The 21,741-nt window shown below is 37.1% G+C and overlaps 2 protein-coding genes across 7 annotated transcripts; one reads left to right on the forward strand and one right to left on the reverse strand.

Annotated features, from left to right (window-relative positions):
* Positions 1-299: 299 nt before the first annotated feature.
* Positions 300-5,522, forward strand: LOC147532117 (Leucine-rich repeat (LRR) family protein). The gene is made up of 6 exons (XM_086647872.1): positions 300-773; positions 2,900-3,130; positions 4,089-4,235; positions 4,324-4,466; positions 4,552-4,666; positions 5,079-5,522. Exons 1-6 carry the CDS (start codon positions 471-473, stop codon positions 5,157-5,159), a joined length of 1,020 nt encoding a protein of 339 aa, XP_086503998.1. The 5' UTR covers positions 300-470; the 3' UTR covers positions 5,160-5,522.
* Positions 5,523-5,860: 338 nt separating this feature from the next.
* On the reverse strand, positions 5,861-11,212 carry LOC147532118 (formyltetrahydrofolate deformylase 1, mitochondrial-like). 6 transcript variants are annotated; one of them, XM_086647871.1, is made up of 12 exons: positions 10,889-11,116; positions 9,797-10,629; positions 9,564-9,734; positions 8,888-8,944; positions 8,496-8,791; positions 8,285-8,397; positions 7,600-7,750; positions 7,426-7,499; positions 7,182-7,341; positions 6,745-6,843; positions 6,550-6,636; positions 5,861-6,098 (listed from the first exon to the last, which is right to left on the reverse strand). In XM_086647871.1, exons 5-12 carry the CDS (start codon positions 8,667-8,669, stop codon positions 5,952-5,954), a joined length of 1,005 nt encoding a protein of 334 aa, XP_086503997.1. In that variant the 5' UTR covers positions 8,670-8,791; positions 8,888-8,944; positions 9,564-9,734; positions 9,797-10,629; positions 10,889-11,116; the 3' UTR covers positions 5,861-5,951. The 6 variants fall into 6 exon arrangements, with proteins under 6 accessions (XP_086503997.1, XP_086503995.1, XP_086503996.1 ...); XM_086647869.1 differs by lacking the exons at positions 9,564-9,734; positions 9,797-10,629 and having other exon boundaries at positions 10,889-11,127; XM_086647870.1 differs by having other exon boundaries at positions 9,564-11,031.
* Positions 11,213-21,741: the final 10,529 nt, after the last annotated feature.

Genomic DNA, 21,741 nt, shown 5'->3' on the forward strand with positions numbered 1-21,741 from the left:
GGGAAAGGGTTATATATATAAGGGTAGAGTGGGTAATAAGAATAAAAGTACATGTCTGGAGATGGGAAAATGTCCGTAGGGATGTGTATTTGGGCTTGATTTCAATTATTTGACAAAAAGTGGGTTTTATTTCTTTTTTTTAAGTTATGGTGGGCCTAATTCTCTATTAAAGTCCAAAAAATGGGCTTTTAAATAAAAATTTCTACTTTAAAATGTTTGTGATTCAATCACACATTCACAAAATGTCTACGAAAGTCCCCAATATGGCATCTTTGAAAAAGTTGTGGGACGAAAAAGTTTCAAAAGATGTCTACATGCCTAAATCCGCCCAATCTAGCAATTAGGGTAGAAAAATACCGGGACACCATTTCTTTTCTCTGCTATAAGCTATAACATTGTTACTAGCAGAGGGCTTCTAGACACTTCTGCTTTTCGTTTTTGGATTTCTAGGTTTCTTTTCTTTGTTTCTAATGGAGGTTGATGGGTCAGAAGGAATTCCAGAAACGAATCATGAAACTCTTCAAGAAGTATTGATTGAAGAGGACTCTTCAAACTCGATTCTTGACCTAACTAGTTGTCAGCTTCATGATTTGGAAACAATCGACCTTCCTTCTACTTTAATCGAGTTGGATTTAACTGCTAATCGTTTGTCGAATTTAGACCCTAGGATTTCTCATCTTTCTCAGCTCAAAAAGATATCTTTTCGTCAAAACTTATTAGATGATGCATCTGTTGAGCCAATTTCTACCTGGAATGAAATTTCTGGGATTCAGGTAATCGATCACTCTTATCAACTTTGTATCATGTTAAAATGCTTCTGAATTGATCTGTTTTTTTGCGTTGTTTATGTTAATCTGGTTTTGTTGATTTTTGTATGGCCAATTTCTGGAGCAAATTGGGTGAAAGTTTAAATTGTGACACAATGAATTTTGGGTTACTATAGTAATGCTGTTATGCCCAATTGTAATTAACCTAAATGCCTAGTTATTCGATCACGATATACTCCTAATGTGAGAGCTTAACCATCTATATTTAGCACAACTTTCATTGGGTGGTGACCTAAAATGAAGTCACACAGTCTACTTGTAAAACTTGAACACCAAAAATTGAGTTCTTAGAAGGATTAGACCAATTAGACTGAGATCTTTCTTCTTGAGCTACATCTCGTTTATCTCGTCATATTGGCCTTGGTTAGGGGCGATAAACAATCTATGGGAAAAAAGTAAGAAGAACATTCTGCATCATTCTGATTATCTTTTGGTATATCAATATATCATATTGGGCAGTAGTGGATAACCCATATATTATTAATGTATGGTGATGTCACATGGTTAATTTGATATTGTATAAAGATAGGTTTGCTGATCTCCATGTGGTCTACAGCCTGGTGCTTCACCTGAATTTAAGTTAATTATCTCATAAAAAATTCTATTCCTCCCTCCATTTGTTCCCTTCCTCAGCCCTCCTGCTGATGTGGCGACACCTAACTTGAGCATATTTTCTCTCCATTTGCTCCACGTGTTTTTAGGCGTCGCCACATCAGCCGGAGTGCTGGGGAAGGGAGCAAATTGGGGGAGGAATAGAGTTTCTCATATCGCACATGGCCTCTCCTTTAAGGTGGTAGTGCTTCGGTTTTGTGCAGAGTCCAGATATCCTCGGCCCCTAACATCTAGTAGGTGTAGCTGATATACTTGGTCATACGTATGGCGAGATCCAGTCACAGATATCGAGTGTCAGTTTATAATATGGCAGAGTGAATGAGTGATATCCTCTATTATTTTTAGTAAAAAAATGCATATATTTATAGAAATAAGAAAGAAAAAAATAGAGAACTTTCAATTGGTAGCTTCTCAAAATTCAAAGCAATGTTGTAACTGTATGCTAAATATACTTTGATCCAGACTAAGACCACTCTAGCATCTCTTTATTACATTATTTTTACGTAAAAGCTCTCTGAAAGACAGTGCACAATGGGAAGGAAATGACCAGAATCAAGGATAAGTACGAGGTTTACCTATGAGCTTAGCACTGTTATTGGGACCTGTGCGAGTTTATCAACTTCATCCTTTATTCTGAAATTTATAATTGGCAGAGTTACCTATGTGGAGGGAACCTCCATAGGACAAACAAAAAAATCCATCCAATGTTTTAATAAACTTTCAACGCGTATTCCTCGAGGCGAGGCGGTCACCTGATGCCTCAAGACATTACGTATGTGAACTCGAGAATAAAACCGTGCGCATCTGAAGTCACTTGTTATTATTGGGGCAACACAAATATATTAGTATTTTTGTTTATTTAACACTTAGGACTTTATATTATGGAGTAAAGTAGAAAAACTATGTTATGATTTTACATAATAGATATCATTTTCCTTACAGAAAAATAGTTTACACCTTTAACACATCAAGCCGTACGAGGCGCCACCTCGCCTTGTGAGAGCAAACTCCACCCTCACGCTTGGAACTTTTCTACAGCATGGTTCCTTCGTTGTACACTCTTTCATGGTTTTGGAGTATCTTTCTTTATGTAGAGGAGAAATCAATTGTGGGATAGTAATGTTGTTTTTTTTCAGCTTCTCCTTTCTTCTTTATTTAAAGTACTACAAAGAAGAAGAAAAACTAGAGGAAGGGTTAATGGAAAGGATTGTTATTGTGCAAGTGGATCACAAATATGACCATATAACCGAAATTTATCAATTTTAGTATATAAATTTTTTAAATAGATTTTTCATTTTCTAGTCCAGTGTCATACCTTTGAGCACGCAAAAAGCAAGTTGCATAAAACCAACGAATAATTGTACTAGTATCATGGGTGTGTAAACTGTAAAGTGAGTGGTTCTCTTCTCTAAGAGCTCAATCTTACCAAAACTCATGTGATATTTTATTTGTTTTTGCAGGAATTAGTGTTCAGGGATAATAAGCTAATGAAAATACCTGATGTCAGCATTTTCAAAAGTCTTGTGCTATTTGATGTATCTTTCAATGAAATATCTTCCTTAAAAGGTTTGTCAAATGTATCAGACACACTGAAAGAGCTCTATGTGTCTAAGAATGAAGTGACGAAGATGGAGGAGCTTGACCATCTACACGGTCTACAAATTCTTGAGCTCGGTTCCAACAGATTACGGGTTCGCTATTTACTTTTTGTCTGAACTTTAGCTTTTCTATAACTCTACCATGACCTAATTGTGCCTCCCTGCCTGAAATTCTTGAAGTTAGTTTCAACAGTTACGCGGGTCAATGTTGTGAAATTGTTAATTGCAATATAAATAGTTTTTCACTTTAAGAAACACTATGCAGTTATGAAAAAACATTATAATGGCAGTTACACATAATAATATATAATATGTCAAAGTACATACAACTTCATTCATCTAATTTGATGTATGTAGTCCATTTCCATTGCCTAACCCTTCATATTATTCATTAAGATGATATTTTGTATCAAAAGAATCTTCGGTCTATTTGTCTAGATACCTAGCTAAATTAGTATCCGGAGTAATAATGAACAATTATAGATAACCAGTGTAGAACGTGCTATGTTCTCTCTTGTTGTGTGTTGGTGAGAAAATCACGACTTGTTGGGCAGAGAGAGTAAAATTGAATAATGAGAAATCACCGCGTTTTAGAGAGACATATTGATGGAGAAAACAAAATTCAGCTTTAACAAGAATATAAGGGTAGCTTACCTTGAATAGCCACATGTGGAGACCACATTTTTCAGAAAAAGAGAATAACTAAATCAAGTTTTCAAAAAAAAATTGTTGCACGGGACTCAACTTGAATCACACAATTCAACATATAATTCAGTAAGAAATCACAGGATTCTCCTTTAAATGGATTCAATATGAATTCGAGAACTGTAAGACAGACAAATCGAAGGATTTTTATTCGATATACTAGTTACAAGTTTGCTCTCTTACATATGTTAATAATTAATTAAGAGCTATTTGATTATATACTGTGTGAATTGGTTTTTGCAGTAATACCATAATGAACCAGGCAGTATTGAAGAATTTGAATTTACATCTTATGCATCAATTTTTTTTGCCCACTTAACCTAATGTACATCAATGGCTGTTTCAGGTTCTGGAGAATATTGAAACACTAACAAATTTACAAGAATTATGGCTCGGACAGAATCGTATCCGGACGGTAAACCTCTGTGGCCTGAAATGTATCAAGAAGATCAGCTTACAGAGTAATCGCTTAACGTCTATGACAGGATTTCAGGTATGCTACCACTGAACATTGTTCTTGACTGAAAAAAAAGTACACGCTCAAATGGACCTGAGAAGACAATCATGTTTCTCATTTTCAGGAATGTGTTGCTCTAGAAGAACTATATTTGAGTCATAATGGCATTTCGAAGATGGAAGGTTTATCTACATTAGTCAATCTTCGGGTCTTGGATGTTTCCAACAATAAACTGACAACTGTGAATGACATTGAAAACTTAACCAAGTACAAATTCTTCTCCAAGACATAATGGCCTAATGATCATAGTTCTTTTTTTTGACTTCATACTTATTCGAGATTTGTTGTGCAGATTGGAAGATCTGTGGCTTAATGACAACCAAATACCATCACTGGAAGGTCTTGAGCTGGCTGTTGCTGGTTCGAAGGAGAAGTTAACAACAATCTACCTTGAACACAACCCATGTGTATGATTCTTGTAGCCTCTCTGAAGATTGCATTTTTCAACTTGTACTCTGCTTGATATCTGATAAATTCTTCTGTGAATATTCACACATTGTGGTGTTTAGTTAGACACTATCATGTGAACGGGTTCACAGTTAGCCCATATGAGTGTGGCATTGTAGTTTTAACTCTTAAAAATGGCTATGAATATTCACATTAGTTTTTGCCGGAATCATGTGGATTGATACAAATCGCCCAATTGGTTGATAAGTTTGCAATCGGAAATAGAAAACCAGATCATAACTTGGACTGCCATTATTAGTAAAAGTAAAAGACTACCAATACCATCTCAACTGTTCACACTGAGGCATAACTCTGTGCTCTTGATATATTTCTGCATTACTAAATTGCTGTTATATGATTTTACTTTTGCAGGCAAATATTCCAGGCTACTCTTCTTTTGTGCGACAAATATTTCCTAATCTTGAGCAGATTGATTCTGAAATATTCTCATAAGGACACTTTGGCTGGCTACTCGTTACTTCGTTAGGGTTGTTATGTGAGAGAAGTATATTGCTGAAGCCTGTCACAGAAGCTCGGCATTTTTGTTTCGTTTCTGCAAGTATCACCCTGGAATCTCGGTCCTTAGTATTTACCTTCCCCAAAATGTTAGAGTTTTGTAAAAGCTTAGGGTTCCTTAAACTGATATCACTGTTTTTAAGTTATCGGCCAGTTTTAGCTATGGCCTGTTTCTGCACTGAAAGACAATGCAGAAACTGAAAGTTTGAGTATCGTTTTCATACCTAATAACTATTGATATTAATTGGATCTGGTTGTTCCAGGATTTCGAGTACATATATTTTGTGGGTTTGTGTTTTTTGTTGGTGGTTTCTTGCAGACATTTCAATCTTTGTTTTTGCATGATTATTTCAATCTTTGTTGGGGGTTTCCATTCTAGTACATAAAAACATACTATATATCTGTAATGCTTCAGATCTCGATCTCAAGCTTACTGCCTTAAATTTTACGCTTAGTCTGTATGGATCTTATAAAGTGCAGTTAAAATGTTACTCAACCGACAAATTACCTCGAAGTCGTGATGTCATTTATGCAGGTTTCTCAACATCAAGAGTTTCTACATTTTTCTCTCTTCACAGTGGAGTAAAATTCGGAGTTATTAGGTCGGAGAAGCATTAAGAAATGATTAAATACAAATCAACATGAATTTTTTTTTATTCCACACTAAATCTTTGCTGGTAGATTAGATATCATCAATTCTTCAAAAAAAAAAGGGAAGATTAGATATCATCAAAATACAACTGTCTTTGTTTCCTCGTAAGGTAACACACGAAGCTCGCAATATGATTTTATTGCCTTCAACAGACATTGCTTCTCGAGGTTTTCTGATTTCTGCACAAAACTCTGTAGAGTATCTCGATGCGACACCCTCTCAACCTGCATGTCGATTGAAAAAATCAAAAACACATTTTGATTTCTTTATATACACAAATGTGGCTTTAGCTTGGTTCTTTAAACCCCACAAGTTCTATACCGGGCACCCTAAGATTACTTTAAAGGATCAAAGAATGCAGTATTAGCATTGTGACATTGTTCCACGTCTTTGGGCATCAAAGTTAGCGAAGTACATGAGCTAGTGTCTCAGGGATGGGTCGGGAGTAAGCAATCTTAGCCCCCTGCATGGATGGAGAGTGCCAAGTGACTCCAGCCCTGGCATGGAGGGGAAGTATTAGCATCATCCAACACGACTTGGGCCTAAGACTTTGCTAAGTATAAAAGCGTCGGGCAAGCCTATTCTTGTAAAACCGATTTTCAAGAAGTTAAAGCCTAATATTACATCATGTTTCAAAACTAGTACTGAAACTTGAACAAGGCATGGAAATATTACCATCTGCTCAATAATTGCCCCAGAATCAAGTTCTTCGATTACGAAATGACTAGTAGCCCCAATCAGCTTAACACCGGCATCAAATGCCTGCAAATTTTGTAGATGGTTTTGTTCGATTAATCAACTATGGTTAATGAAACCTGTACGGCTAAAAAGTGCAATATACCCATGAAAAATAGGTAAAAAAAACTGTACCTGTTTAGAAGGATTTCCACCTTTGAATGATGGCAATAGGCCATGGTGAATGTTTATTATATCTTTCCCATAGTTCTCCAAGAACTTCCCTGACAATATCTGCAGAAGTAATACTATCATATAGATTTCACACATGGGACAGATGATTTTATTCAGTGGAAGAAACCTTATAATGTGCTTATCATCTGATCCTTAACGTGACTAGGGGTGGAAACGCCCGTACGTCCAATATCATCACGTTCAGCCCAGTCAATGGAGGCCGTGGCTCGGGAGAAAACGGGTTTAAAACCATGATGTTATACTGGTCCTTCAAATCATTTGTTTTTTTAAGAAGTAAATGAGTTTTTGTAGGATTTAAAATTTAGGTTTTATCATGATGAAGTAATTGTGAGCAACTCACAAACTACAAATACAAGATATTCTGAGAAAATGGGTACCTGCATATATCTAGCAAGGACAAGAAAATCAGTATTTTGAACCAAATCCAGTATCTGTCCTTCTCTTTTATCCCCTTCGCTCGTATGTAAATAATGGTATGGAATGCTATGCCTTTGAAGAAGCCGATTTACATGAGTATTTGGTCCTCTCTCATGATTACTGAAAGAAGCCATAAGATCAAGAAACGTTAGAAAGGTAGAAACCAATGAAACTCTCAAAAACGAAAAATTCCTCAAGTCCCACCTAATTACACAAGTTATATCAACAGGAAGTCTTCCATCCTGCCATGTGTGTAACAAGTCTACCAAACAATGGTCCTGCAATAGCCTAGAAAAGTTTCACTATTGAGTAAAAATCAATCGAAGTGACAAGTGTGTTGATTTTGATGCTAACACTTTTAAATGGGAATACTTTGACCTGTTTCGACGCTAGAATTGCAATCTTATATTTCGGATCCAAATCAGGTGCCCGGACAACAGATTTCACTGCATTAAATAACTTTGATAGTTTCCGGAAGTCCTCATCCATCTCCACTCTTGGCCATCTTACAGGGTTGAACACAAATTCACTGCCAACAATATAAAATTTTAGTACCCTCTAGAATTTTTCGGCTTATGGTCAAGTGAGTCAAGTTTTCTAATTTAATTCAAAATCCAATTGGGCAGTCTATGATATCGAGACACACTTCAAGCGTGATAGTTAACTCTGACTTTGGTGTAAGTTGTCGACTAATGCAAACACACAAACAACTTCTATGATCCAAATAGGTAACAGGAGTCAATAATTTAATAGTGATTTTTGATCCAATATATATAAACGCGGGATGTTTTAGGTATTATGAACATATTGTGTGAACTCGCAAGAAATTGTCTTAGGACTTTCATGTATAATGTAACAATAGATGGTTTGATACCAAACATTGTAAGTAAAAAAGAAAAGCTTAGTAAACCAGTATTAGCCTTTTCCACCTCATACCGGTAACAAATAACTAATACACATACTACTGATCATGTCGAATAGATTATGTGTTATGCAATTGGAGGGATTACAAACTAGCAATAGAATGACAGAAAAAGAAACTATTAAAATTTGGGAACCTGACCTTCTAGCATAAAAGAAATTCTTCTTCTCGGGCACAAAGACGTCTACACAATGTATGTTTCCTCCTCTAGACGCGATGCATTCAGAGAGCTTTGCAACAATCCCAACTGCATCCTACACAAACACCCAAACTCCACCTCCAAATTAATCCCCAATGTCGTATAAGGACAATCTTGAATCAGGACACTGAGATAGAGAGTGAGAGTCTGTACAGGGCAGTGAAAGACATGTATTCCATGTGTTAGGGAGGAAGAGCTGGTGGTAGTTGATGAAGTGACGGACCTGACAGATTCTCCATGATTTGTCCAATAACTGAAGAAGGGCCTCGCTATCAAGCCAAAAACTTGTCCGGAACTAGATGTGCAAGCCCTTCTAAGGGGAGCCATATGATAATCCCACCCGCTTCTCTACCCCTTCTCTCTCTTTTTTGAGTGAGAAAAGATATTTGATATCTCACCGAGTACCACACTTTCTCCCACCTTACTCGGTCGAGCAATATATCAAGTCACTGACAAAAGAGAAAATAGAGAATGAGCAAAAATTTATGAGGTTATATTCGTCTAGAAAGATTGCAAACCCTTGTAATATCAACTTAGTCACTAACCATGCATCAGGTCCTTCTAAAGTAGCACCTTATTGTTCTAATATTTCCGAGTAATCACTAGAAAAATAACTAGACAATTTGTGTTAGGAGAAAATCTATCAACAAAAAATGCCAAAACGAAGATTAACACCATGATATATGGGAATGAGGAGAAAGATAAAAGGAACATTAAGTTTTAGAACCTATACTTTGGATCCAAAAGCCAACACAAAAACAAGAGATGTTAACAACGGACATGAAAAAAGGGGAAATGGTAAAAGTCTCGATTTCAAGGAAGAATGATCTATTCCATGTACTCAAGTCCGGACACACTGGGGAATAACACTAATTGGAAGGAAAAGAACTTGTTAACATCCGTCACCATCAATTACGGAAGTAGTATTTAAGTCCTCCGTTTATTTCAACTGGATCATTTAAAATTACAGAATACTATTCGAATCTCAACTACTGCTTACAAAAGGCATCATCTGAGCATCATAATTTTTTCTTTTTTGCTTTGCGAAAAGAGTTCTACGCAATTCTACATGCAATAGAGTTACTACTAATTTTTCACAAAGAGCACCAAAAGCTACTATATGAATAATGCATGCACAAACTTAATCCAAAAATATAAGGATTTAAAGACCAGGTAACTGACTAGTAGGGATGTAAAAGGGACAGGGCCGAGCCAGGTTACCTGCCCATCCAAGTCCCATCATCCAATCATAACTGAGTTCCCTAACCCCATCCATTACCTACATTTTGAATCAACACACACACACACACACACACACACACACACACACACACACACACACACACACACACACACACACACACACACACACACACACACACACACACATTTCTATAATTATACAAATAACTTATATATGCATACACAATAGTGTGCATATACTAAACTGACACACACATTTCTATAATTATACAAATAACTTATATATGCATACACAATAGTGTGCATATACTAAACTGGGGGGAGTACGAATCACGTCTCGACTTCCAGCCCTCCCCGTGGAGTATCAAAACACCACAAATGGATGCAACAATAGCTAGAACTGATTGCCTAACTTCTTTCAATTATACAGACAGTTAGAGTTTATAGATCAAGAAACACATCTTGGATCCTGAACTAAATGCAACTTTGATATATCATTTAATTCAATTACTAAGATGGCGACAACTGGAACACGAATTCATGATGAAACAGGGCATTGTGTTGCGGGGAACTCCATCCGTCTTTCTCAGGTGCACGACAGTAGACGAAGGCGAGCCATGCATCATGCACTTCTTTATGCCAATTCTTTGAACTATTTGAAGGGTTTTGGAGAGAGATTCGAAAAAATTGTAGATAGGCTGTAAGGAGGACACTAAATGCTCATTGGACCAATCGTAGAGTCATACAGCAAGCTCAAAGCTTTAGAGCTTCTTTTGGTTTTTTATATATGTGAATGAAGAGGCAAATAGTTATGTAGACAAATTTGTTAAAATCTATAGGAATCCACGATAATGGCTTAGTAAAGAGATACGTGAATAACATGTCAGATCGAGAAGGCGAAGATATGACGATCAACAAAAGTTGGAGATATTAAGATATTTGAAAATTTAGAAGATTGGGTTTTATTCATCCAGTTATGCTGACCAATGTAACGAATCAAACCCACACTTGTGGCGACTATTAATAAATCCATTATTGGTTTCTTTGTGGATGTAGGTCAGAGATTATGGTGGAAGATTTTCGACTGAAACAAGTCAAATTATTATGTCAGACTATTTCAATTCATCTGTCCGATTATCACATAATAAAAAGTACAAGAACAAGAAAAACCCCAAACAGAGAATACCAATAAATAAACCAAGGAAATACCCATAACCCAGTTCAAGTATTAATCAATTGACACAATAAGATTAAGTCAAAAAATAAATTAGAAGCCTAAATTATACTTATTCCATGCCTAATAACATAAATGGATAACAATTAAACAGAAGCATTAATCTTACCCTTGTCTGGAGAGAGGCTGATAAGGAAGGGGAGAGAGAGAGACTGAAATTGAAAGAGAGAGAGAGAGGGAGAGAAGAGATTTATGAGGAAAATGGTGGGAAAATTTTCTCTGTTTTAGTTGGTTTAATGAGAATTTGTGTGTAATTATGGAAATGGAAGGATAAAATAATGAAATAGGAGGTCAAATATTAGGGGGAGTTCGATCAAGTTGGTTTGCTACCCACCTCAAAATAGGGATAGAGGGAATTTTGACTTTCAAGTAGTTGTCTTATTCTTTCATCAAAAAAAAGTAGTTGTCTTATTTTTCTTTTTCCGGAAACCCTAAGGAGAAACAAAAAAAAAAATAATCCCCAATTCAAATATGTAGACAAAAAAGATGTTTTTTTTTTTACAGAAATCTTGCTACCTTTATACATGATGGAGAAATCATATAATACATGCAAACAGTTCTTTCTATCAGGCCTACTCCATCAAGTCCTAGAACCTTGTCTATTTTACACAATCAAGGCAATCTCCTATTAGAGAAATTATTTATTGAGTTTCCTAATTTCCTAAAAGCATGGTACTTTAAAAAAAAAAATTACTCCGTCAAATCTCAAATTCTTTCCAAGATATCACTATTGAGATCTTCAATTCAAAAAATATTTCTAATGCTATAACACTCGAAAAACTTAAAAGTTACTTATTGTCATTTCTTAGATGGTAGTTTTGTTTAATACTCCAGACTCCAGACAAACAAACTTAAAAGTCACTCGTTCTCACTTAAAAGGGAACCCGAAATCAAGTTCTTTTGATTGTCTGGAGTATGGAGTACATCGATCAAAGTCACTTCTATCTCTGAAGTGAATTTTAACACGATCTCCCCATTTCCTCTGACTTGTGTGGTCGAGCCGTTTTCCTTGAATAAGGTCACTCCTTCGACTACCTCCGTATAGGAAGAGAATAGGCTTTTGTCACTACAAATGTGACGACTTGCCCTAGTGTCGACCCATCATTTCTGGGTGTTAACCAGGTTATCTTCATGTGCCACTGCACAGAGGTTCATCTTATGAAGTATATCAAACATCTTTTCGAATTCAGTAGTCATAAGACAATGATTCCGATTTTTGGTGTCTTTTACCAATGAAGATTGGTTATCAACCTTTTCCCCTTGATTGCCATATGTCGAGCGATAATCTTTGGCTAGGTGGCCCCGCTTTCTACAGTTGTAGCATTCGACAAGCCTTTGAGACGGATGCTTCCGCTTCAGGGCGAAGTCAGTTCCCTTGAACTTCTCTGGGTTTTCCACGTATGTGGTATTAGGCTGAAGAACCCGTAGTGTTTTTCTTGTTCTTGCCATTTTTCTGAAACACACAGAAAACCAAATCAAATCGTATAACTAGAGAAATAATCGTTGTATATAAAATGTCTTAAGATTGTTGTTCCTCTGGTTATGGTTTGAGTACACTTCTAACTCTGTCTGGACTTAATAAAGCCAGAGTCTGTGTTGAAGTAGGGATTTCCTTTCTCTAATTTGTAGAGAGATAGACTGTAAGAGAATAAAGATTTATCACTGTCATGCTAGTAGTAAGGCTGCCAAGCGAGGGAATACGACTGCAAATGAGGGATACTACTTGAATAAGGGTTATTACTTCTTTCGGATTAACCGAGTTAGACAAACGTTAATGTAGTCGAGGCGAGAATAAATTCTCTTTCCTTAAGACATTTTACACCCCCGTAACAGTACCAAACGTTAGGGTGTATGCCTTCGGGATACAACGACTTTCCTTTCAGAATTTTAAGATGGTACTTCTATATTCTGAAAGCGGACGAACCTTCATAAGTATTATGAGCTCTTGAACTTATGCGAATGATCTTCTAGACGCTTTAAAAATTCTCTCGAAACTTCTTTCTTCCTTTTTCTTCTAGATATTCTAGGCAAACGAGAACCTCTAGAATTACTTCTCAATCAGATAATCTAGGCAAACCAGAACCTCTAATTGTTAGAAGAGAAGAGAAGAAGAGAATGAATTTGATGTACTAAAAACTTCTTTCTTCCTTTTTCTAGATATTCTAGGCAAACCAGAACCTCTAGAATTACTTCCCAATCAGATATTCTAGGCAGACCAGAACCTCTAATTGTTAGAAGAGGAGAGAAGAAGAGAAGCGAATGAATTGATTGAGAATTGGAATGGTTTTGGGTTGTTTATATAGGAAGTGAATGGGTATAGGTGTCTATTGGGGTCATTAGGACACAATTGTTCGGAAGGGAGGACTAAATGTGAAGTTTCAAACCAGATTAGAGTCGGCTGGATTTTGGGCCGTCAGATTTCTCTAAAAATCACGGGTGGAACGCCAGCCATCCGATGCATCTTGTTGCCCCGACCCGGAGAAAAGAAATGTTGTTGGATCTTGCTGCCCAACGCGTTTGACTTCGTCCCAACGTTGTCCCGAGAGAGACATCGCGGAACCGTCAGATCTGGCGCAATCCCGCGCAAGGAACGCCCACCGTCCAGATCTAACAACGTTCTCTTCGCTCAAAAGCCCCCCACTCTGACTTGTCCGGTTTGACGCTTTAGCCCCTAATTTGACCGATCTTCGTCCAAACTTTAAACTTGAATTTCTCATTCATCCGGAATCGGATTCGAGTGATTTTTGGCTCTAACTTGAAGAGCTCGACGAGACGAACGCAATGATGCATTACGTTTCTGAGTTTGACGAGTCGAGTTGAGCCAAAATAGGCTCTGATTCTAACATACCTTACTCGATCGAGCAATATATCAAGTCACTGACAAAAGAGAAAATAGAGAGAATCAAGAAAACTTTATGAGGTTATATTCGTCTAAAAAGATTGCGAACCCTTGAAATATGAAGTTAGTCACTAAGCATGCATCAGGTCCTTCTAAGGTAGCACCTTCTGCACAGTCTTATCGTTCTAATATTTCCGAGGAATCACTAGAAAAGTAACTAGACAATTTGTGTTAGGACAAAATCTATCAACAAAAATTGCCAAAACGAAGAGCACTGACGTAACTAACACCATGATATCTGGGAATGAGGACAAAGATAAAAGAAACATTAAGTTTTAGAACCTATACTTTGGATCCAAAGGCAACACAAAAACAAGAGAGGTTAAAAACAGACGTGAAAAAAGGGGAAATGGTAAAAGTTTCTCGATTTCAAGGAAGGCGGATCTATTCCATGTAGTCAAGTCCGGACACACTGAGGAATAAAACTAATTGGAAGGAAAAGAACTTGTTAACATCCGTTACCAGCAATACGGAGGTAGTATATAACTCCGTTTATTTCAACTAGATCATCTAAAATTACAGAATAATATTCGAATCTCAAGTACTGCTAACAAAAGGCACCACCAGGTCATCATAATCTTTTTTTTTTGCTTAGCGAAAGATTTCTACGCAATTCTACATGCAATAGACTCACTATTTATTTTTTCAAAAAACACCAAAAGCTACCTTACAAATAATGCACGCACAAACACAATCCAAAAATATAAGGATTTAAACACCATGTAACTGACTAGTAGGCATGTTAGAGGGTCATGGCTGAGCCAGGTTGCCTACCCATCCGAGTCCTATCTTCCAATGCAATTGAATTCCCTAACCCCATCCAGACTTTGAATCTACACACAAGCACACATGTTTATAGATATACAAATAACTTTTATATCATGAAATTCTATACAAAGTAGTGTGCATATACTAAACTGGGCGGGGAGCACGACTCACATCCCGACTCCCACCCATCCCTGTGGGGTATCAATATAGTTACTTAAAGTTCCTGACGACTCTATAGTTATAGACTCAACAATATGGTCGATAACAAGGAATTACTTTACAAGAGTGTTATTCCCGGTAATGGCATTCCTTTCTAGTGAGCCCAACATGGCCTCAAAGTTGCTGAAGAGTCCCTGGTTGACGATTCCACCATCTTTTTCTGAAATTGTTCAACGTGCCTCGAACCGTTGACCTCTAAGGTGGAAGACTAAACCTCTTACCACTCCAACCAAGGGTTATTAGCAACGATTTGACTATCTGAATTCAACTTTGATGTAGGACAAAAATGGGAAAATAGAATTGAAGAAGAAAATAACTTGATTCTATTATAGATAGACACTAGCACAAGCTAGGAATCACTCCTGAGCCCAGTAGCGTGGCAGAGAAATCGGGGGCCCGGTGCGAAAAAAAAATTGGGGGCCCTTTCTCCGATAACATTAAAGCGTAAATTTCTATTTCAAATGTAATACATTAAGCAAAAATCTAAATGGACTAAGTTAGAAATTTATTTCTTTCCTCACATGAATCTAAGTTGTGTATTTTTTGTTCCGAAAATTTTATTTAAGCAAGAACCACACACATCAAAGTAAACTTATTACATGAATGAAACAACAAGTATTACACTTCACAATTAGTCTTTAGCTATACAAACTAACCTAAATCTACTGGAACAAAACAAAACAAACCTTAATCTACTTGATTATCTACTATTAATAGTTGTTGTTGTTACTTCTAATAGTTCGAGATAACAAAGAATTGAGAAAATAAACAAAAACGAAAGACAAGGGAGAGTTTTGAACTTGTGACCTCATGCTTATTTTGTAAATTGTTTACCAACTAAGCTACACATCATTCTTTGAATCATTTTACATTGTCTAGCTATTAGACTTGGTTCGAAATTTAGGGGCCCCTCGGGCAAAGAAAAAATGTTGTAGTTTGAGGGGGCCTGGTGCGATCGCACCGGTTGCACCCCCTCAAACACCCCCTCAAACACCCCCCTGTAGAGCCCTATGGCACACACCTTTGGGATATTTGCATCACACAAATACATATAGTTTGAATAGCTGCTGAAAATTCTCTGTCCGTCCTCAAACATCAGGAATACATGCCTTATGTAGGCATAAAACCCACCTTTGGCATCTTTACTTCTAGACTCTCGAACTTCTAAATTCCTAGGGCACTAAAAGACATTATAAAGGTCATTTAAGACATTAACGAGACACTATGAGACATTAAAGAGACACTAAATTGAATCACTATAAGTACCACAAGAAAGTGAAACGAGGCAGCGATGACTTATCGGGATTGAGGTATTGTCTATCCATGCCACTTTATAAGGATGCGGGTGCTGTTGGGCAGCAAGCTTAAGGTGTTCAATTGTGGTTGCTGAAACAACATTCATGCAGCTCCCACCATCGATAATAAGCTTTTTAGCTTGGTCACCACTACGAACCAACATTTGGAAGATTGAAGTACGTTACCAATCTTCATTCTCAACTTTTGGAGATGACAGGATGCGCCTAACAACAGATAAATGAGAAGTATCTTCTTCATCTTCTTCTAAGTCATCGGGGTTATATGTCCTGCAATCAAACAAATTTTGATTATCCTCATCTTCTTGTAAACCAACCTCTGTTTCGTCTTCTATACCAATATGTAAGTTCTTCTTAGGGCATTGGTATGCAAAATGACCAGTCTCCCAAATTTGAAGCACTTATATCCTGAAAAGAGTTTGCCATTGGCGTTATCTCTCGTAGAAGAACCCCTAAAAACTTGAGATTTGGTTGCTTGCTGATTTGGTGTTGTCCGAACTCCAAAATTAACATCATTGGACCTCCGATTTTTTGTTTCCATGGTTTGACTCCCAAACTTATTTGTTATATGATGGGTCATGAAAATGTCCCATCTAAGTCGTTTAATTTAGACAAGTTAGTCGGTTTCGAGTCTTTATTATAATAAAATGGTTGGTTTTCTTGATTAGGTGTCTTTTGCGGAGTTAGATGTGAAAATCGGTTAAAAACGAGGAAAAGATGCATGAAGGGTATTTTGGTCATTTGGAGTCAAGAACATTCTGGAAATTTGGCCAAGGTCAGTGCGTGGTTGAAAAGTAGAGGTCGAGACGAGTCCGTAGGAGAAAACGAAAGTCAAATCGGAGTCCGGACGAAGGAATTAGCCAAAGTCAAAGTTGGGTCAAATGTTGTTGACCAAGTGGGACACCTTCGGGCATGGTTCTGGCGCGCGGTATACATGAAGACACGTGGCGGGATGTGGAAGCTGTCCTATCTAAGTTATGTAGAACCGCTGAGCATCGAAGTGAAGCTAAAGAGCATGATCCGGTGGATCCCGTTTCAATTTAATCCGGTAGTCCCTTCCAACGTTTTAATCTGGTACGTTGGCTTCCGCGTTTTCAAGATCGCACGGCTGCTGTGAGTCCCGACCCTTATTCTTCTTCTGTGTTGCCCGAAGCTTCTTAGCTTTCGTGCTCCCGACTACGTGGCCTAGTTTTAGCTGTCCAGATCCGTGCTCCCTCTCATCTGACGGATCCTGTTGCTGCCGGTCACCTCTTTATACGCCGCGAAGCATTTTAGCTGCAGGCTCCCAAGCATCAACAACCAAATTCCTCACCTCCTTATCACACGACAAGTGTCCCCTCCCATTTCTCTTTTAGAAATCAGACTCCCTTTCCTCCTTGCGACACATGGCGCCTCCTCTTTGCTTTAGAAACCCTAGCCGCCAGCTTTGTGAGAAGGTTTAGGGTTTCCCATATTTTGCCCCTTTAATTCCCAAAATAACCCTTTCATTTCTAACCTTCTACCATTTTAACATTAATAAACCCTATATAATACATTTTTCTCTTCCATTGAGGGCTAGACTTGCAAACCCTCTCAATATCCCTTCTTCTCTATTCCCATACCACCTCTTCTTACCTAATCCCTCTTCTCTATTACCTATTTCTTTCTCCAACCTAATCCATCTTTTCCATTCTTTCTCTATCTTACTCTACTACTACTATTACTACTTCTTCTCTACCACTATTCTTTCTTCCATTAATAGTCTTCTCCTTCATCCTTCCATATTCTTCTACATCTTTATCTCCTTTCACCTCTTATTTCCAACTTCTTTCTACATCTAATTTCTTCCTTTTCCTTCTTTTTCTTATTTGGGTGGCAATAAAATAGCTATTACTTGGATTTCTTGGAGTAAAATTCTTGAGCATAAATGGAGCAAATCTTGGATAAAATGGAGATACATGGGGATATGGAATTGGACATTCATGGTGATTTCTTTCCATTAATTTCTTAGTATTTTCATTTATTTTACAATGTCAATGAATGTTATTTCTAGATTCCATGTATAGTTAATTTAGCAATCTAAGGTTGTGAATGAAACCCATTTTGGATCTTTATAATACTTGTTCTTGATTAATTAAATCACTTGATGTGCTTTAATGTCTATTGATTGTTTATCTATATGGATTGGATTTTCTTTCCATTACTCATGCCTCATAATTAGATATTTCATACTTTCGTTAAGTTGTTAGATGGAGTATGCTTTTTAGATGATGAATAATAGTTAAGTGATCCGAATCTCTATAAGGAAGACAATTAGAATTAGTAATTATAAAATTGTTTTATCTAGAACATCATCCGGAATCCAAATAGTTCATTATATTGGATGCCGAGTAAATACAAAAGAGATTTAAGTAATTAAGTGCTTGTTTATAAAGTAAAATTATGCGGTGGATTTTATAACCTTAGATATCCTCTTACCTCTCTGTTAGATAGTTTAGTTAGTTTTATTTGTTTTCTTACTTCTTCCAAATCAATCATCAAATTTATGAGTGGGGTGTGTGTGTGTTTTAGTCTAAGTTAGATATTGACATTTTGATTATTGGGCTAAACTTGCCGTCAATATCCGAAATTGCCTACTTATCCCTTGGGACGATACTCGATCTTATTATAAATACTATAACTTGACCCCGTATACTTGCGGGAATAGACCTATTTTGGGCCTATCATTATAGGGTAGCTTAGGTACTCATCCATGTCCAACGCAAGTTGGAAGGCATGTTCTAGATTGTAGATTGGATGTCGAAGTAATTCCCTTCTTATATAAGCTCTTAGGCCTGCTTTAAATCGAGCAAGGGCTTGTCGAGGATCTTCCAGCACTTCACTCCTAGTTTTAAGCTCATCAAATTTTTGCATGTATTGTTGTATCACTGACATGCTGCCATGCTTTAAGTTAATAAGTTGATCACACAATCTGTCATGATAGCTAGCTGGCATGTATTTCTATTGTACTTTTATCTTCATTTCTTGCCATATGTCAATTGATGGCAGTCCCTTTCGTCTGATATCTCCTTCAACACCATTCCACCACACTTTTGCTAAGTCCACCAGTTTCATCTTAGAAAATCTAACTCGTCGCTCATCAGTCATATCAAACCAATCGAAATACTCTATGATTGATGTATGCCAATCTGAAAATAGGTTGGGTCAACCTTCCCTTCAAAATCTGGTACTTCAGTCCTTATTTTCTTTGTAATAACACCAGCTGCATCATACTCTGGTTCCCTCATATTTCTTCGTGGTTCAAAAACATGAGTCCTACGTCTTTGGGGACTGTTTTGGGGTTGATCGTCTTGATTTTCCTCCTCATCATTACCAGCTTGGTCATCTTGTCCCGCAGCTTCAGAATTATTACATGGATGGCGTGTTCGAGTTTTCATTTCTCTTTGTCTGATTTCTATATCATTGAGTTGTTCTACAACTCTGAAAAGGATTTTGTCACGTTGGTCATCAGTTATTCTTCCTCGAAGATTTCTTCCGGACGTATTTGTCATACATAACCTAGCTCTGATACCAAACTGATATAGGGCAGAAATGGGAAAATGGAATTGAAGACGAAAATAACATGATTATATTATAGATAAACACTAGTATTACATTAGTACAAGCTAGAAATCACTCCTAGAGCCCTTAGGCATCACACCTTTGGGATGTTTGCATCACACAAATACATATAGATTGAATAGCTGCTGGAAAATTCTTTGTCCGCCATCAAACAACAAGAATACATGCCTTATGTAGGCATAAAACCCACCTTTGCCATCTTTACTTCTAGACTTTCGAACTGCTAAACTCCTACGACACTAAAAGACATTATATATAAAGGATATTTAAGACATTAAAGAGACATTATAAGACATTAAAGAGACACTAAAGACATTAAAACTTTAAACAAAGTGAAACCATTTTGGATTAGGCTCACATAATTCAAGATTCCAAGTGGGCCCTTTATCTAAGACATGCCAAATCAGAATTTTGGCCTTGCAATCTTTTTTTTGACGCCTCTGATACACCTTTTGTGGTTGTTCCTGTCATTCATCTCTATCAAACTTCCTAGGTTCATAAACAGAATCCCTAACAAGGTTATGATAATGCATGGGGTACGCCTACTATTACAGAGCTATTGCTTGAAGATATTAAATGAGGTTATTTAGCTATTGCGTTATATGAAAATTCAAGGAACCAGAAGCATTGGGGACAGACTGAAAAAGGGGAATTGTCAGTGAGTTCGATGTATGTTCTCACTTCTCAGCATTAGACCATTGAATTGCGAGATCAAGACTATCGGAAAGTTTTTTTTGAAGATGAAACTTACTCTTACAAATCTTCTGGTCCTCTGAAAGCTAACTTATAATATCCTTCCATTATCAGAAGTGTAAGCAAGATTTATTCAAATTGAGACAAAGAAATGTAGTCATTAAGGTCTTCGCCAAGAGACATGGACTCATCTGTTTTGGGAATGTTCCTTCACCAGAGCAATCGGCTTCTCATTGTCTTGTTCGCTTGGACTTGATGGGATATCTCATTCTTTTTCAAGGAGTTCTTACAGGATCTATGGGAGTCAGATAACATACAGCCATCAGGATTCATATTGCTCTTTAGATGGTCTTAAACTCGATGATGAACTCCATTAACTTAAATAAACTCTTTCCGTTAATGGAATTTCACTTCTTCACAAAGAAAAGCTTATTCTTCTTTTATTCAAATAATCATTTAGAATCATTTAACTAGTTAAAACAATAAAGTGAATGAGCAAAATGTACAAGAATGCAGAATACACCAAACAGAGAACATCAATAAACCAAGGACAAAGGAACACCAAACAGAGAACATCAATAAACTAAACAGAGAACATCAATAAACCAAGGACAAATGTACAAGAACGCAGAATACACCAAACAGAGAACACCAATCGAATCCAGGTGAGGCACACTAGACCGCAACCAAGAACATCCTGAAGTACTTGAGAAAGACAAAGGATCACTTCTTTGTCTATGGTGGTCGGAAAGAAGAACTAATCGTAGAAGGTCATGTGGATGCAAGCTTCCAAGCAGACAAAGATGATTTTCGATCGCAGTCGGGTTATGTCTTCTGTCTAAATGAAGGAGCAGTGAGTTGGAAAAGCTCTAGACAGAACACTGTAGCAGACTCTACCACAGAAGCAAAATACTTAGCCGCTTCGAAAGTAGCCAAGGAAGGAGTTTGAGTCAAGAAGTTCATCATTGAACTCAGTGTCGTTCCTGGCGTCGAAAAGGGAATAACTTTATATTGTGACAACAATGGAGCAATTGCCCAAGCCAAAGAACCAAGAGCACACTAGATGTGCAAACATATCCAAAGGAAGTAACACATGATAAGGGAGATATAGAGAGACAGAATGTGGTCATTTGCAAAGTGCATACGGATAACAACGTAAAAGATCCGTTAACTATCCCAGTACCTCAACCCAAACATGAGAGTCATACGGGGGGCATTGGTATAAAGCGCACTGGAGAATGGCTTTAAACTTGTAATTATTTTATAAAAGGGTCTGTAAAATCAATTACATTCATTCAATATGTAAAATAAAGTAATTCGTCATTAAATCATGGTTTAGTAATTAAATGACAGTCCAAAATAATTAAGTAGGCTTGTCAGATACATCATCTGGTAAACGAAACCCTAGTAAGTGAACTTAGAATAGATTCATTATCATGTCCTTAGTCCAGGTCATTGAAATGGACAACA

This window comes from Eschscholzia californica, unplaced genomic scaffold (genome assembly GCF_041429995.1).
Source record: "Eschscholzia californica isolate CP2 unplaced genomic scaffold, dmEscCali1.0.p SCAF_6, whole genome shotgun sequence".
In the NCBI taxonomy this organism is placed as follows: Eukaryota; Viridiplantae; Streptophyta; class Magnoliopsida; order Ranunculales; family Papaveraceae; genus Eschscholzia; species Eschscholzia californica.